Here is a 17,518-nt window from a genome sequence, read left to right as displayed (position 1 = left end):
TTTCTCTGTTCTCTCTATTTGTAGTTGGTAGTTGGCTTATATAGGAATGGCCATACATTTTAAAGATTAAAATACTGTATTGTACTCAGCTAATCCCTTTCGTTGGAGCAGCTGCATTTGCATTTATGAAGAAGGAAAAATTATGGCACGGAGTCTAATGGAAAACCTTCCTAATTGATAACAGTCTTCCCTTCATTGAGTTATTTATTGAATTGGGCTTCATCTTTGCCTAGAGCTTAGGCAGATGGATCGCTGAGGAACTAAAGTTCAAGCAGATGTTGAAGCCACTTTTAAATTCCCATACCTGTTTGTTCCTAAAACCGGAAACTGCTTTTCATACACAGACTGCATGGGTAACTCTGTAATTATACAAATAATAACCCCCTCCAACCCCCACCCCTTACAGCCGGGTTGTTGTCAGAAGGATGAATGTTGAGTGTGGTGTGGTTTTTTTCCCCTGTTAACATTTAGATCCATTTCTGGTCATGGCTGCTAGCAGCTGAGCCAAACTGAAGATTCAGAGTTGGGGCTGAATGTTAAATTTGCTCCTATAGTATCCATATTGGCTTGTTTAGAACATAAAGCTGAGAATTGTTACTGTCGCCATAAAGGTTACTAACAATAACCCTTGAAGGTTAAGGTATAGTCATTGAGCATTTTGAGTTCAGCTGCTTCTGTGATTTCCCCGTAACTGCCCGGTATTTGTGCTCAGTCTCTAGCAGACCTCCAGCAACAGGAAGAGGAGACCTATGCAGATGCCTGTGATGAGTTTCTGGATCCCATCATGAGCACACTGATGTCTGACCCTGTGGTGCTGCCGTCTTCCAGAGTCACTGTGGATAGATCCACCATTGCCAGACATTTGCTCAGGTAAGCCAGCCCCCAAAAGCAGCCTCAAGAGTACAGGTGTACATTTGTCTGCTATCATCTTTTTCTCCCAGTACAGTGCACCCAATAGGTACTCCACATTGTTGATTTATTAACGTATTGTGTTGAGGAGGCATTTTGGTAGAAGTATATCACTTGATTGTTAAGGATTTCAACATCCAAAACAAGACACCTGTTGAGAAATGCTGGAGCTAACTTTACCTCTTCCTTCCTCAAGGAAATAATTTCTATCAATTATAAAATATGTCAACCTTGGGCTTCCCTGGTGGCATAGTGGTTGAGAGTCTGCCTGCCGATGCAGGGGACACGGGTTCATGCCCCGGTCCGGGAAGATCCCACATGCTGCGGGGCGGCTGGGCCCGTGAGCCATGGCCACTGAGCCTGCGCGTCCGGAGCCTGTGCTCCGCAACGGGAGAGGCCACAACAGTGAGAGGCCCGCGTGCCGCAAAAAAAAAAAAAAAAAAAGTCAACCTGGAGTATAAGTTGACTTGACATTGTCTTAATTTTACTTTAGTTGTAAAAATATAAAAGACAGATTGAAAAAAAAAATTCAGGTTTTACACTCATCGTATGGGTTTACCCACATTCTGTTGCAGCTGTTGCACTCAGCCATGGTGACTACAAGTTTTCCCCAGCCTGCCTACTCTAAGTGCAGCATTAGAAAGAAATGGGTACTGAGAAACTCTGCCTATTTAAAATGAAGTTATATAAGTTGACCCAGATCTAGGGAAATAATGTTTTTTAAATATTGGAAAAAAGGATGTTCTACCTGATGGTATTTGGTATTAAGCACTCGCTATATGCATGATGCTGTGCTGGGTAGTATGTCTTTTCCAAAGTGTCAGTGAGAGTTTATATTTTTATCGTGGCTTGAGAGTACAGAGAGAAGGTATATCATTTTACCTATGAGGAAGCCATAATCTGCATTTATTTGAAGAGCAATCAGCTAGCTAAATCGAGTGTCAGCCTACAAAGCTTTATCCCTTAACACCTTATACTGTTTCAAGAGTCTGTCACTAAAACTACAAACAGCTCTTTATGCCGACATGATTGTTACAGGGTCTCTGTCTTGGGGAAATGGAATCAAATACCATCTGAAGAGCAATGTTGAGATAAAGTTTGTTAAGCGGAGAGACAAAGTAGCTAAAAAATCTGCAAAAACAAAAAACAAAAAAAAAACCTCCCAAATCACTCTCTGTCATCCCATTCTTTCTAACCTCAAGTCAGCACTTGATTCAGAATCATAATACACTCTAGCTTCAGTCTCAAGGTGGGATGCCTAGGTATTCTCTTTTTGGCTGAAGATGTTAGAACTTACGGAAATAACCCCATTTCTCTTCTTCTCTTTGTCTCAGTGACCAAACAGATCCCTTTAACCGTAGTCCCCTCACCATGGACCAGATCCGGCCAAACACAGAACTAAAAGAAAAAATCCAACGGTGGCTTGCAGAGAGGAAACAACAACAAAAGGAGCAACTTGAATAAATACTGTGACCTAAACAAACCAAAAACCAACCCCAGAGTGTAGATAAACAATTGTTTGTGGTTTCTCTCTTTCTGGTTCTGTTCCTTTCCTTTTCCTTGCTTTCTTTTTTATTCTTCACCCTTTACTAAATTAGAGAACTGCTCTTTCTCAAATTATGATAATTAAAATTCCTAAGAACTTTACAGTGCTCCTGGCTTGCAGGAAATTATACTTATAGCATCACCATGTTTGGAAATCATCACTAATTTTTACCCTTTGTTATATCTCTTCCTGTTCGTTCTTCTTCCTTTTCTTACCTTAAATTACATTAACTTCAACTACTAAAACCTCCTGCCACCCTACTATTTCTCTTCCAAGAACTGCTCAGACATCTTTGGTGAGCACTGCTTTTAAGTATATGATGTCACGTATTGACAGCTGATATCAGAAAGTCCTGTGTTATCAAGGTATTTACTAGACTTTATGACCCAGACTTCAGCCCTTTTCCTTGTTACAGCTCTGCAATGTTACAGAATAACATTTTGTATAAAAGCAGATACCTTGATGTTTGAGTAGATTTTTGAATAAGATGAAAGATGACATGAAAAAAAGGAATCTTATGCAACTTCAGTTGGTAGCTCTTAGTTTTGTGTTACATTGTAACTCAAAGATATCTTGGAGGCCAGACACTCCCCCATGGAGTTGTCATTACCACAGAAAATTTAGCCCTATAATATTTTTAGGAGGATTGGTAGAACAAATTTGCAGTTTTGACACTTTATTCAGAAAATTCTGAGGTGAAAAAAGAAGGTTGTTGGGCCCTTTTCATCTGCTGGAAATCAAGGATTAGGCTTGAGTAGAAAAGTTAGGCAACAAATATTGTAACTATGAAAAATGTCATTTTAAGGCACTAATATCAGCAGTATATCTCAGTGTATATATATATATATATATATATATATACACACCTACATACACACACCATGTACATTTTTATATTGGTCTAGTGTAAACAGAGTACCAATTTATATTGTCTCTTCCATGGTAAGATGTATGCAGTGTGTGGCCATGTTTACTAACATTATTCTAGACAAAATTCTGAGACTGTAAAATGTATATAGTTAACGTTTGTTTGGGCTTAAGACCTGACTTCTAAGAGCTGCTTCTAACTCAGCCTTAGGTCATCAATTACCAGAGCAGGAATTTGAGCACAACCTTGTCCACAAACCATTTTAAATACCCACTTAGGCCTATGTAGTTAGTAGATGGATGGGCCCCACTTTTACAGGTTGAGCTTGAGTTCCCTACTCAGTTGTGCAGCTTAACATGCTGAGTGAGGCACATTCCCCTATGGACTGTCTATATCACTATCCCTCTAAGCCCAAAAATATAACTAACAAGAAAAGTGGTATGATCTAGAAACAGGGGTCATTGCTTCATTTAGAGGATATTATTGTTAACCACGGCCTCTTTCAAATAAGATGGTAGTTTTACGGTAATCCAACACAAGTTGTTATAAGCAGTCCTTGATGTGTTTTTGATGGTATCAGCTGGAAACCCTCAAGTCAGAGGGCATCCCACACTAGATATAAAGTAGATGTTGCCTGTTGCTGTGCTTATAAATGAAAAAGGCAGTCTAGGACTCTCGCAAATGCCAGAATGTAAGATAGTAATTCAGTATGCTCCCTGGGTCTTTAAGGCATGGGTTGACAGGATGTGTTTATTTTCTTAAAATGAGCTTCTTTTCATATTTATTATCCTCCTTTACTTCTCTGAGAATGAGCTGTATAAAATAAGCTTCAATTTATTTGCATTTATCTTCCAAACCCAATGTAGAAGGATATTTTCATTTTTAAAAGAAGTGGGGAAAAGACCAGAGTTTTATAGGAGAAAATTGGAGGAAAAAACGGGCACAAAACCTCAGAAGGCAGCTGTTCCCAGCAGCTTTCTAGTTAACAACCTCTATGCTGCCTCTTGTATCTGTGTCTGTATTCTACTTCTGTATTAAGTCTTCAGATTGTAAGCCTTTTCTGGCAAGGTTTTTTGTTTTTGTTTTTGTTTTTTAAAAATCTCTTTTCCTGAAACTTTTTATGAATGGCTATGGCACCATTAATGCTGCTGAATATCTATAAACATCACAAAGGCAAGTGCGTAGCTTAAGGCCACTATTGGTAAGGAAACCAAGTGTCCTCTGTGCCTTTTTCCTTTCCTTGAAGTAATTTAAGACATCCCAAAAATGCGACTAAAAAATTATGATCGTGGTACAACATGGTGCGTATGTGCACTCAGAAGCTTAAAGAGGGCTTGTGTTTTCTGGAACTCAGCAAGCTCTAAATCTATCAGAGCAGACTTTCTGACATACCTAGTTTTATGTGTTGGCTTTGCTAGCGTATGATAGGAAAGTGAAGACTCTAATCAGCTCTAGTATTGCTTACTAAGAGGGTAATACTAAACTTGGAAAATTAAGTAGGTTTTATCAAGCAATCTGGGTTTGTTTGTTTTTAATATAGTTTTTAATGGATATGTGAAAACTGAAAGAAATGTCGAAGGTTTTTTAATGGTGCAGGTGAAGGTGCCAGTTGCTATTTGGTATCACACTCTACAAAAGCTTCATTACTTTATTTGATGCTGGTTACTAAGCAGCCATTGCACAGAGCATAAGTCTACTGGGTGCCTTTACAAGCCAGAGGCTGATGCTGCACTGTTGATGTCATGTGAGGAAATAATGCACATGCTCTAACTGCTTGGAAAAGAAAAAGAACCTAGAAACAAAGAAAATGAAGAACAAAACGACAAAAAGTTTGATTGAAATAAAACTTGATCAACGTAACTGTATTTTGGAACATTCCAGGAAGGTTACTTCTTGTCATACTTGCCTGGGGGTGTTTGTTCAAAGCTTGTATTTAATAAATGAACATCTGACTTAACCTTTGTTATCACTGCTTTATTACAGTATCAAAAGCTAGTGGCAGTTCCAGAAATCCCTCTGAAAACTTAGAGGGCTCTGAACTTTACTTTTTTTTTAAGGTCGTATCAAATGTGTGGCCTGGCTGACCTAACCTGCCTTACCAGGCTTTTGGACCCTGGAGTTATCTTCAGATGAGTCTCAGGGCATGTTTCTTCCTAAGCAGTTCACTTTTGGCTTCACTTTTCTTCATCTGGCCTAAACCCCAGGTCTTTCACTTTAATCATTCACTATCAAGTTCCCCTTTCTTGCCCCTTGTTTCTGTACCTCTGCTATGCAAAACCTCAGCCCAGATTAACCCAACCATTTCCCTCTGCTCCAATATCCCAGCTACAGGCTACTGTTGGAGAAAAATGACACAAACTTTAGAGTGGTGTGACGAACAACCCTTCTGTGTGTCCTTAACTTCCACAGCTACTCCAAACTTTAACTTCTTTCCTTAGATTTTCTCCCACCCTCCCACTTAACCCTAACACTCAGATGACCTTGCCTTCTACTTCACAGATTTCAGAATTTCCACTTTCAAACTTCTCTTCCATCATCGCATCTGTGGAAAAGGCCCCACAGCTTCAAGGCTAATTCCTCCAACCTTATTTCCAGCCTCATCAGGAATCTTGTCAATCCCGCTTCTCGATCTTCAATCTCCCCCTTGAGTTTCGTATCTCACATTTGGTTTTCTGGCTGGTCTTCCTTTATAGCCATATTTCTTCACTCTGGCTTCTATCCTAATTGAAACTGCTCTAGCTAATGTTTCTATATTGCTACATTAACTTCCTCATCCTTAATTTTACTTCTCTGGAGTATCAGGCAACTGAATCACTCCTTCACTGAAGCGCTGTTATTGACTCCTTGATATCACTCCTAATTTTTCATTCCACCTCTAACCATTCCATCAATCAGAGTTTTACTTCTACTCAGGCTTCCCCGGGTCCATTACTTATTGTTTTTTCTCATCAAATGCCACATCCCTACGTATATCTTTCCTTCCAGTCATATTAACTATAAAGTTCAACTCCGTAGGACACAGCTGTTCTGTTTTGTATCAACCCAAGGATCTCCTTCTCTAGGAAGTCTTCCCAGATCAGCACCACGCCTAATCCGATACTAATGCCTCTTCTCTGTTTACATTGCAACCTCATCAGATCCCAACTCTGCCACTCACTAGCCACTGTGGCCATTTACCAATGCCAGTCTTAAATGGGCACACTACCTAACAAAGGCTTTCTTTAAATTCCAAAATGCCTGACAGACTGAAGGCCCTCAGTAAATGTGATTTTGTTCCTTATATCCCCATAGTTCCTTGCGGCTGGATAGGGAATTACGGGAATTGGATTCCAATCCTAATACAGGATGCGGGGGAGACCAGGATTACACCTAACTGTCCGTGTTTGGCCTAGGACCCATCCTCTCTGCCTTTGTAAGGCGATCATGTTGGCCTAGAAAAGTCGCAGCGGTGCCTTCCAGCCCTAACTTGCCTCGTTCTCTCTGAAAAGCTGCAAAATCACCCTGCGCAAAAAATAAAAAAGTGGAGGTCTGCGCCACCACAGAACGCATGCGCCATCCATCCTCGCGCCGGCCTTTCGGACTTCCCTGAGCGGCTGCCCCAAGAAATGCCTGTTTCTCTGCGGAATTCCGTTGTATTTTACGTGATCTCTGGTCTCATCTTCTCGTACCCACTTTCTCATCTGTGACTGAAGAAAATGAATTGGCCCACTGAATTCCGGAAAAATACTAGGACACCTAAATATCTTGGACCGGCGCGGAAAGGAGAGGCCTGACCTTGGAGGCGGAACGGGGTCCTGCGGCAGGTCCTTCCGGGAGGGTGACATTCAGCCGGCCGGTCGGCGCGACGGGCTTTCCGTCCTAGAACCATGGCCCAGTTTGTCCGTAACCTCGCGGAGAAGGCCCCGGCGCTGGTCACCGGTGAGCGCGGCATCAGCCCGGCTACGCGGGTAGCCGGGCGGGCGGAAAGGCCTGCGAGGGCCCGAGGGGAGGACACGGGAGGCGGTCACCCGAGCGGCCGGCGGGAGCCGCGGCGGGCACGGCCTGAACGTGGAGGCGGGGGTGGGGGGAGGAGGCGGATTGGCGGCTCTTCTCTAGCTTTTCGCTGGCCAGGCCTGCGGCTTGGGTTCTGTCTACAACATAGAGATTCTGAATTCTGACTGCAACAGCGAGCGGAGGGAGTGTGTAGGCAGCCGGGGTTGCCCAGCAGCCGCCGCCATGACGCCCTTCGACCTCCAGGAGGAGGAATAGAGAGGGGATGGCTCCGCTAGGAGAGCGTGGGAGACGGCAGGCAGAGGTACATGAAAGCACAGAAATGCGGCCGCATCAGCTTGTCTGCTTCTCAGTGGAGTATGTGGAAGTCTGCAGAATTTTTAAGGATGGGTGACCTTTGGAACGTTGTCTTTGTATTTTATCTTGGTCAGATCCTGAGATACTTCGCCTTTAATTTAAGGGAATTTTTAGGTGAAATTGAGCTTTACGAACGAATATTCCTGCCCCGGTAAGCATAGGAAGGGATATTGGTAAGCAGCAATGTTTATTACCATAGGTTAGCGTTCGTGGGGATTTTCTGTTCGAAAAAGCTGGCTGTATCCTTACTGGTAGAACGCTGTATTTCAGAACAACCCTGAGTAGTCACAGCCCAGGGTAGTAATTTTATGTCAGTAAATATTTCATTTGTCTCCTGTAGCAAGCTATTCATTTTATCCCCATAGTGAGATCAGTTAAGTAGACGGAAGCTTCTTCGCTAGATGTGCTATATTCTAGTAAAGTGGTTGAAGCACAGGTCTCTGTACGGCTTTCGCTCAAATTTTGTTCGTTGTCTCCTCCCTTTTCTCCATCAGTAGTCGAACAATGAGTTACTAAATGCCTGACAGTGTCAGATACTTTAAATACTTGATCCTCTTCTCCTACAGAACCCCACAGTCCACTACTATTATAAGTTTACACACTTTACCAAAGAACTTAAGTTTACAGCTTGAGTAAGATAAAGCTCTACATTTTTACATAATGCAAGGAGAAGGAATAGTGGCTTGATTATTTGGACTTTGTGGATGATTTGAGGCAAATTTTTTTAAATTTCAGGTGGATTTTTTTTCTCCTACCAGGGCTTTCACATCTTTTCGGTGGTGCATCTTGGGGAATTGCAAACTAATTTTAATGATAATTTACAAAAAGAAAAGTAATGTGAAAATAATTATGAAATATATCAACCATTTCCTCTGTTACTATGAATAATTAAAAGATACAGGTTGTTATTCTTCCAGAAGTATTCAGAAAGGAGAACTCAACTGGGGCCAGAATGTTAAAATGGAGCTGTATTTTGCTTCGTAGCTTAACTCGGTGTATTAAATGTTAATGTTAAATATCTAAAATATTGCTAACTGTATCTGTTAATTCTCCTGGAGGACAAAGACACTTACAGAAATAAGTAATTTTAATTTATCAAACTTCCTCGGAAACGTCATAGAGTCTGGGGGTTTTTTTGTTTTTTGTTTTTTTTCCTATTAACTAAACTTGAGACTTTATTTGGATGTCACCAGCTTTTTGAGTTAATCTCTGTCTGTTCCAGGAACCAATCCAGGGTACCACAGTGCAATGAGTTGTCTATCTCTCTAGTCTCCTGTGTGACAGTTTCCCAACCTTTCCTTACCTTTCATGACTTTGACAGTCTCAAGATGTCTGTGTAGGTATCTGTCTAGGTATCCTTTAGATGTTCCCCATTTTGGATTTGTCTGGTGTCTTTGTCATGATTAGTCTGGAGCTATGGGGCTGTTGTTGTTGTTTTTTCTTTTTTTTTTCTTTGGCCGCACCTAGCGGCATGGGGGTTTGAACCCGTGCCCCCTGCAGTGCAAGTGCAGGGTCTTAACCACTGGACCGCCAGGGAAGTCCCTGGAGCTATGGATTTTGAGAAAGAATACCACAAAAGTGAAGTCCCCTAATCACATATCATGATGTAAGTGATATCCATATAACATCACTAGTGAAGTTAGCTTTCATCACTTGGTTAAGGTAGTTTCTCTAGGTTTCTCCTAAAGTTACTGTTCTTTCCTTTCCATACTGTATTCTTTAGAAGCAAGTAACTAAATTGGGGGAGGCAGGGGCAGGATTCTTATTTCCTGTAAGAGGGAATATTTACATATATTTAAATAGAATTCTTCTGTGAGAAAGATTTGTCTCTCCTTCCCCATTTTTTTATTCAGTCATTTATTGTATGGACTCACGTACATTCATTTCAAACTTTGTACCTCCAGTAGTACAGTAGTATGTTATTTATTTTGTTGCTCACATTGTTCCAGCTTTGGTCACTGAGAACTGTCACTTTGGCACCTCTGTCCCTTCGACATTCCCCTTTACTTTCTGGTACTACAAGATGCTTCAGACTTTTTTTTTTCTTCCCCTGCCATGCCACATGGCTTGCAGGATCTTAGTTCCCTGACCAGGGATTGAACCCGGGCCCCGGCAGCGAAAACGCTGAGTCCTAACCACTGGACCGCCAGGGAATTCTCCAGATTCATCTTATGTATCCTCTGCCCCAGCCTTAGAATTAGCCATTTCTCCAAGGAACCCTAGTTCCTTTTATTGGACAATTGTATTTTGAAACTAAGATCTAGGTACTGGATATGTTCCTTGCCACTAAACTATGCTGACCCCTTATTCATGGAACGTAAGTTCCAAGACCTCCAGTGGATGCCTGAAACCACAGATAGTACTGAATCCTATATATGCTGTTTTTTTCCTATACATACATACCTATGATAAAGTTTAATCTATAGATTAGGCACAGTGGGCTTCCCTGGTGGCGCAGTGGTTGAGAGTCTGCCTGCCAATGCAGGGGACGTGGGTTCGTGCCCCGGTCCAGGAAGATCCCCCATGCCGCGGAGCAGCAGGGCCCATGAGTCATGACCGCTGGGCCTGCGCGTCCGGAGCTCCGCAACGGGAGAGGCCACAACAGTGAGAGGCCCGCATACCGCAAAAAAAAAAAAAAAATTAGGCACAGTAAAAGATTAACGACAATAACTAATAAAACAGAACAATTAAAATACTGCAGTAAAAGTTATGGGGGGGGGCTCTCTCAGAATATCTTATTGTACTGTACTCACCCTTCTGATGAGTGAGATGTTATAATGCCTACATGGTAGGATAAGGTGGGGCAGATGTTGTAGGCATTGTGACACAGCATTAGGATGGAACAGGGACAGCACGAAATTTCATCACACTACTCAGAAAGGCACACAATTTAAAACTTACGGATTGTTTAGTTCTGGAATTTTCCATTTAATATTTTCGGACAGTGGTTGACTGCAGGTAACTGAAACTATGGAAAGCAAAATCAGATATGGGGAGACTGTCGTACTAGAATATCATTGCCTCTAGGCCCTCTCAGTGGACAAGGAGGTGTGTGCGTATAGGTATTCCTCTACTTAGAATAAAATTACGTACCAGTAAACCTATCACAAGTTGAGAATATTGTAAGTCGAAAATGCATTTATTACACCTAGCCTACCAACATCATAACTTAGCCTAGCCTACCTTAATCGTGCTCAGAATACTTACATTAGCCTACAGGTTGGGCAGAATCACCTACCACAAAGCCTATTTTAGAAAACAGTGTTGAATATCTCACGTAATTTATTGAGTACTGTACTGAAAGTGAAAAACAGAATGGTTGTGTGTTGGTTGTTTACCCTCATATCACATGATAGACCAACTGCAGCTTGCTGGCACTGCCCAGCATTACAAAAAAGTATGGTACCCACTATCGCTAGCCTGGGAAAAGATCAAAGTTCAAAGTATCATTTTTATTGAATGTATGTCACTTTCACCCTGTAAAGTTGAAAAATTATAAGTTGAACCATCAAAAATTGGGGACCATGGGGCTTCCCTGGTGGTGCAGTGGTTGAGAGTCTGCCTGCTGATGCAGGGGACGTGGGTTCGTGCCCCGGTCCGGGAAGATCCCACATGCCGTGGAGCGGCTGGGCCCGTGAGCCATGGCCGCTGAGCCTGCGCGTCTGGAGCCTGTGCTCCGCAACGGGAGAGGCCACAACAGTGAGAGGCCCGCGCACCGCCAAAAAAAAAAAAAAAAAATTGGGGACCATCTGTATATTCACCCATGGGTGTGTACACACACACACACACACACACACACACACACACACACACACGACCATTGGACAATGTGGGGATTAAGGACGCTGACCCCCATGCAGCTGAAAATCCAAATATAACTTTACAGTTGGCCCTCCATATCCACAGTTACACGTCCACGCATGCAACCAGCCTCAGATCGTGAAGTACCATAGTACATATTTATTGAAAAACCTCCACATATAAGTGGGCCTGTGCAGTTCAAAGGTCAACTATAATTGTTTCTTATTGATCAATCTGTATATAAAACTAAACATGGGTTCATAATGAATGTCTCCAACTCTAATCCAGTACCACAAGGTTTGTTCTTTTCTTCCACATCTATAACTTCCCTCTCTTACAGTGAGAAACCTGGCTCCCATCATCCACCATTCATTTACTTATATTTTGTTCATCCCTTGTATACATGTAAAGCAGTTTCAAACTTTTTAACCTAAACTCCCTGAGAAACAAATTTACCAACTAAAGTACAGTGTTTGTGTACATTGTACTGATTTGTTTGTTTATAAAGAAGAACATATCTGTATGTTGAAGATAATTTTAAAGACTGTTGACTGTTAAACAAGACTTTGTTCTCTTTGATGGCGCCGTCTTACAGGCGTTGGCAGTTCTATTTAGAACTATCTGGTAGAGCTTTGGGTCTGCTTAAAGATTTACCCATGGCCCTAAGCCAGAGGATGATGGAGATAGTAACTTTAAGAGTAGTGAAATACCTAAATACAGGCAGTTAATAATAGGGAAAGTACCAGGAGCTTTGGGTTATCTGTCTTTAAGCAGTAGACACTTTATGGATGTTCATGCATTTGTGCTGTTTTTGTCATGCTGTCTTGTAATTTTTTATATAAAATACCTTTTCTTTTGCTGAAATCACTACCATAGACTCACATCTACCCTGGTCGTTAAAAATTTTTTTTCCTGAAATAGTAAATACCTTGAGGAATTTCAGCTTAATAACAGTTAAGTTTTGGCTGCTCTTAACAATACATGTAGGCTTTATTTTTATTATTTGTGGTATTTTGAAGGAGGAGCAGCTGTGCTTTTGTTAATCCAGCACATATTGATGAGGATACCAAAAATGGGTACTAATTGGTATAATTCTATCTGGATTTGTGGCCAATATAGTGACAAGTTTTAATCTTATTCTTAAGGATGCCATTCTACAGAGCTCCTTCCCTCCCCTTCTGCACCTCTTCCCTCCAAATTTTTTGGTCTCTACAAGACAATATGATTACATTGCTGCTGTTTTCTTGTTTTTGAACACAATTTCTGGTAACTTTATAGTTAACTAGATTTGCCATTCATAAATGAAGTACTAGTACTCTGGTACTGGCCACTAGTGAAGTCCCGGCATAATTGAATGTGCTTATAGCTTCCTGCCTGATTGAACTGCCCTGTGACACAGGTGTTCTGCATCTTTAAAAGCCTCTGGTTTCCAGGGAGCTGCTTTGACTTTTCACACCGGGTGCACATTTGGTACAAGCATTGAATGAATGTGATGCATGAATAAATATTTGTGTCCAGCCCACACATCTGCTTCTTTCGGTCTCTAGTGAGTTCATCCTGGTTTTTTGTTTTGTTTTGTTTTCCAGCTGCTGTGACTTACTCGAAGCCTCGATTGGCCACATTTTGGCACTATGCCAAGGTTGAGCTGGTTCCTCCAACCCCTGCTGAGATCCCTACAGCTATTCAGAGCTTGAAAAAAATTATCAATAGTGCTCAAACTGGTAGCTTCAAACAGCTTACAGTTAAGGTAACTATGGGCTAAATGAAAACGTATGTGCATAAAAGAAAATGTCTCCCCTTGGGATTTTTCTGGTTGTTTTGATTAATATATGTATTTTTCAGTGAGGCTGAAACCAACATAATGAGAGATAATCTCTTTTTTGACTGTGGAGAAAGATACTTTGTAATTTTGTCATCTGGGTTGAAATAATTGGGCTGTTTTATGTCTTAGTTTCCTATTAATCTTACAACAAAGAAGTGATCACTTTTACTGGGCAGCTTTTTTTTTTCCTTTCCTATTTGTTTAGTGTACTAAATAGAATGGCTTGCTTTGCTGATTCTGTACTTTTTTTGTCTGTAGTCCTAAAACTATCCCCGATTTGGCTAAAAGCTCTTGGTCTATATCACAGTCAAGCAGCTAACACTCATGGAGGGTAAAAATACCAAAACCTAGAAGCATGTAATATGATGTGAAGGGTGGAGATAAAATCTAAAGACTTAAGAATTCTAAGGAATTGGAACTTGAGGACTTCCCTGGTGGTCCAGTGGTTAAGACTTCTCTGTGCCCCCAGTGCAGGGGGCACAGGTTCTGTCCCTGGTCAGGGAACTAAGATCCCACATGCCGCTCAGCACATCCAAAAAAAAAAAGGAAAAAGAATTGGAACAAATTCACTTCCAGGTGCTAAAAGGAAAAGGCCCAGTTTTGTTGTGGAAAGGTATTTTTTTCAACTGGAGTTTCAAGATCCATATTTGTGCTTGTGTGAACGCTGTTTTCTGGAACTGCTGTGTGTACTTTTTAGGGCAATAAAACATTGATCTGTGAAACTAATTACTGAATACTTGGAAAGAATTAAACCAAATAATAAATGATTAAAAATTATGTCTAAAGGGAATGATAGAGCCCTTCAACTTTCAACAGATTTTCTTTGGCCAGACAGAAATGTCTGTTCAGAGACTTGCCTTCCTGTAGCCATCCTTTCATATGGATGCCCTGTCTAAATGTGGCAGCTATTTCCAGGATGTGGGTTGTTTTAGGGCTCATAAAGTGTCTCATAAACTAATAATGAAAGGGTTAAGTCAGTTCAGGTCTTTAAAGAATGCTTTGAAAGAATTTATAAGCTCTGGCCTACTTACCTTACATAATTGAAAGTTCAAGGGTTCTCAGCAGTTAAAGTTAACATCAGTAATTCTTCACTTTGACTAAAACTCCCCTTTAATTTGAATAGCATCCTTATATTCTCTGTCACTTAATCCTGGAAAAGAATAGTTTTAAATATATAAGAAAAAAATGTACATTAAAATTTGTGCTTCTTTTTTCAGGAAGCTCTACTGAATGGTTTGGTGGCCACTGAGGTGTGGATGTGGTTTTATGTTGGCGAGATCATAGGCAAGCGTGGCATCATTGGCTATAATGTTTGAAGACCAGTCTTTGCTTTATTATTTGGGTGTTCTTGGACCATGTGTGAGCAGACTGCTATTTGAATAAAATAAGACAATGTGTCAAAATCAGTGTTTTCTCTGTCAAGCACTACATGGAAGGTCACAATTTCTCTTGATATTAAGTTGGGTTGTCTTTTGCTTTAATACATTAATACATCTCTAAATGCATGTCTTTGCTTAGCCTGAAATTGGAAAGGTTAGATATGAATATACCAACCTGGTACATGTATATATGAGGATAGCATTTTACTTTGAAGTCTTGAAATAAATGATATTTAAGCTTAATTTTAGAAAAGTTGGGGAAAGGCTTTGAGAAAACAAGAACTTGTTCCAGTAGGAGAAAAATAATACCGTGTGCCAAACATGGTATATACTAGTTAAATCACCTAGTATAAAGAATACAATTTGGACTGTTTTTCTTTGCTAAAATCAGAGAAAGACCCCTTTGACAACAGCTGTGTCTGTAAATGTAGGGGTACTTTTTGTCAATTTGAATATAGCTTCCCCAAAAGAGACCAGCTGGGTGATATTCTGTGTGTCTTTGTAACATCTTTAACACTAGGACAGAGAATGAAAGCAATGACCTATGTTTTCAGTTTAATTTTGATATGTTATTAACCTGTCTTTTTTTTTTAAAGACCCACCTTTACAAAAATAAAATATCCTATAGATATTTAACAGGATTATAGTTTAGTATCGTCCATGGGTCAAAATAATATATTATGTCCTGAAATAAATACAAGTGATTGGTATCAGTCTGTCATCTTGAGCCACTTTATTGAGGATTTGGGAGCGACTTAATCACTCATTGGCCTTTCCTGGGGTTCTTACCGTCTATGAATGTCTCGTTGGTATGTTTCTAAATCTGTTGTAACTCTCTTTGCAGCCACTGCACAACATGGAATCCCAGCTGATGATAAGCAAAAGATGATTGCATATTGGAAAAGCATCATGGCTCACAATATAGTATTAATCCTTTAATAGTATTGAACCTTTATCCAGTCAATCCCAAATTTACCAACTGGTTTTGAACACTGCTGCTTTAGCCAATAAAGGGCACAGCTTTTCTTTGTGATAGGCAAGAACTCACCAAGGAGAGACTGCTACTCTCTGAACTGTGAAGTAATGCCTAACTTACTGCAGGTGGTCAAAACTGAAACTACCTCTTTTCAGAAGGCATTCAGTAACTTAAAATATGCATAGCAACAGACAGAAAAGACACTACTACAATAATGGTGATTTTCATGAATTTTTCTATTGCATATGTGAGTTAGCAGTGCAATTAATTTTTAAAAAATTTAAAGGTATGAGATAGCTAGCACTAGTAAGAACCTACAGAGGCCAAGTTGATTCATGATATGTAATGTGATTTTACTTTAACTACATGGTCACAACAGAAAGTCCTCAAAATAAATGTTTACTACTCACTCCACTGCTACTTCCTCCTCCTTTGCCATATGGCACACCTCTGGTGTAGGGTGGCTAATAGTGTATGTACAGAATTTCCTTGGTTAAAATAGCAGTGGACTCTGAAGCGGCCACTTGACTTCTGCAGGCCTGTTACTTTTTGTCCTCCTAAACCCCAAATGTCTTGCCTCCTAGCAGAGAACTGTTCAGACTGTCTTTCACTGAATTTTTGCGTGCCAGGTGTTTGCCACTAGCAACATAAGTGAAGTTAAGTTTGAAGTCAGATATTTTTGGTGCACCTTCTAAATCCAGGTATGCTAAATGGTAGAAACATTCATGAACAAGACTGTTACCTGTTTCACAGAGCTTGATCTGGTGAGACGGGTAACTAAGCATGCAGCTAGGGTACCATGTGGCTTGTGAATGGAAACCCATTGAAGGACTTAGACAAGGCACAATCCCTGCCTTCGCTTTGTATAGTCTAGCAGCAGCGGGCAATTTCAAATCCATTAACAAAAGCTAGGGTAGAAATATGCATGGGGTGCATGTGGTCTTAAAGTTATTATACATAAATTGTCAATAACAGCAAAGCCTTCCTGAGGCTTGCATTTCAAGACCACATTGAATGTGATTCTGTCCATGTTGCATACTTAATCCTCTGTTGTATATGCCTCAGCATTACTCTCCTTGGATAAGCTTCTTTTTTCTTTTCCACTTATCTTTTATATACCTAAGTACATATTCTGCCCTGATTTCTAAGGATAGCTCAATATAATTTACTTTTTTAACATCTCATGTTTGTTTAGCACTTTACATTTTCACTATCTCATTTAGCGCTCAACTTCCCTCTGAGGCATGTGGCACAAATGATAGACCCACTTAAGACATTTTTGGTCAGAGGCATACTACAGCCACAGGAGTTAGTTTCTGCAAAAAATCCCCTGGTCAGTAATGTGTTAAGAAGTCAGGAACTAAGCTGCAGAAACACTCAGTGATTTGGCTAGGATCCCATGAGTAATCCGTAGAATCGCAAGTTGGGCCCAGGTCATGATCCCATGTGTAGCCTCTGCCCTGCCTTCACTCCTTGTAGACTCCCTCACGTTTTTCTTGGTTCCATTGTGCAGTGCTTTCTGTATATCCTCAGTCCTTTGCCCTACTGTCAAGCTGTTTAAGCTTTCTTGGCAAATCAGATGTCAGCCTACCTAATCTTATATAAAGTGATATCTAGCTTTGTGAGACTTAAGTATTTCCTAATTAATATGGTTTTCATTTCTACTGGAATACGAATTGGTATGATCAGGATGACTCTTGAGATAAATACAGTAGCAATTCCACCAGAGATTCCCTTACCAGGGAACTTAACAGTAGGCCTGCTTACCAAATGAAAGGCCCCGATACTATTAAAATACTGATAAATACATGCAAGGCCCTTGACAACATGCCTTCAGCCTTGGTGTAATCACATTTTGCTACCAACCAGG

General features: G+C 40.6%; 2 protein-coding genes across 2 annotated transcripts in view; both read left to right on the top strand.

Annotated features, from left to right (window-relative positions):
- Positions 1-5,274, top strand: part of UBE4A (ubiquitination factor E4A) — a 33,949-nt gene extending 28,675 nt beyond the window's left edge. The window contains exons 19-20 of the mRNA XM_060017877.1: positions 713-870; positions 2,244-5,274. Of these exons, the coding sequence (XP_059873860.1) occupies positions 713-870; positions 2,244-2,373 (288 nt within the window). The 3' untranslated portion in view covers positions 2,374-5,274. The remainder of the gene's footprint in view (positions 1-712; positions 871-2,243) is intronic.
- A 1,818-nt stretch (positions 5,275-7,092) lies between these two features.
- On the top strand, positions 7,093-14,696 carry ATP5MG (ATP synthase membrane subunit g). The gene is made up of 3 exons (XM_060017876.1): positions 7,093-7,241; positions 13,058-13,218; positions 14,511-14,696. The coding sequence occupies exons 1-3, from the start codon at positions 7,190-7,192 to the stop codon at positions 14,607-14,609; spliced, it is 312 nt and encodes a 103-aa protein (XP_059873859.1). The 5' UTR covers positions 7,093-7,189; the 3' UTR covers positions 14,610-14,696.
- Positions 14,697-17,518: the final 2,822 nt, after the last annotated feature.

This window comes from Delphinus delphis, chromosome 8, assembly GCF_949987515.2.
Source record: "Delphinus delphis chromosome 8, mDelDel1.2, whole genome shotgun sequence".
Lineage (NCBI taxonomy): Eukaryota > Metazoa > Chordata > Mammalia > Artiodactyla > Delphinidae > Delphinus > Delphinus delphis.
The sequence above is the reverse complement of the archived record's forward strand: the minus strand, read 5'-3'. Positions and strand labels throughout refer to the sequence as shown.

Bases quoted from the DNA above. Each gene is read 5' to 3' on its own strand.
- ATP5MG (XM_060017876.1), top strand. From the start codon at position 7,190: ATGGCCCAGTTTGTCCGTAACCTCGCGGAGAAGGCCCCGGCGCTGGTC. The intron at 7,242-13,057 runs GTGAGCGCGGCA...TTTGTTTTCCAG, and splicing joins GGCCCCGGCGCTGGTCACCG to CTGCTGTGACTTACTCGAAG. The intron at 13,219-14,510 runs GTAACTATGGGC...TTCTTTTTTCAG, and splicing joins TCAAACAGCTTACAGTTAAG to GAAGCTCTACTGAATGGTTT.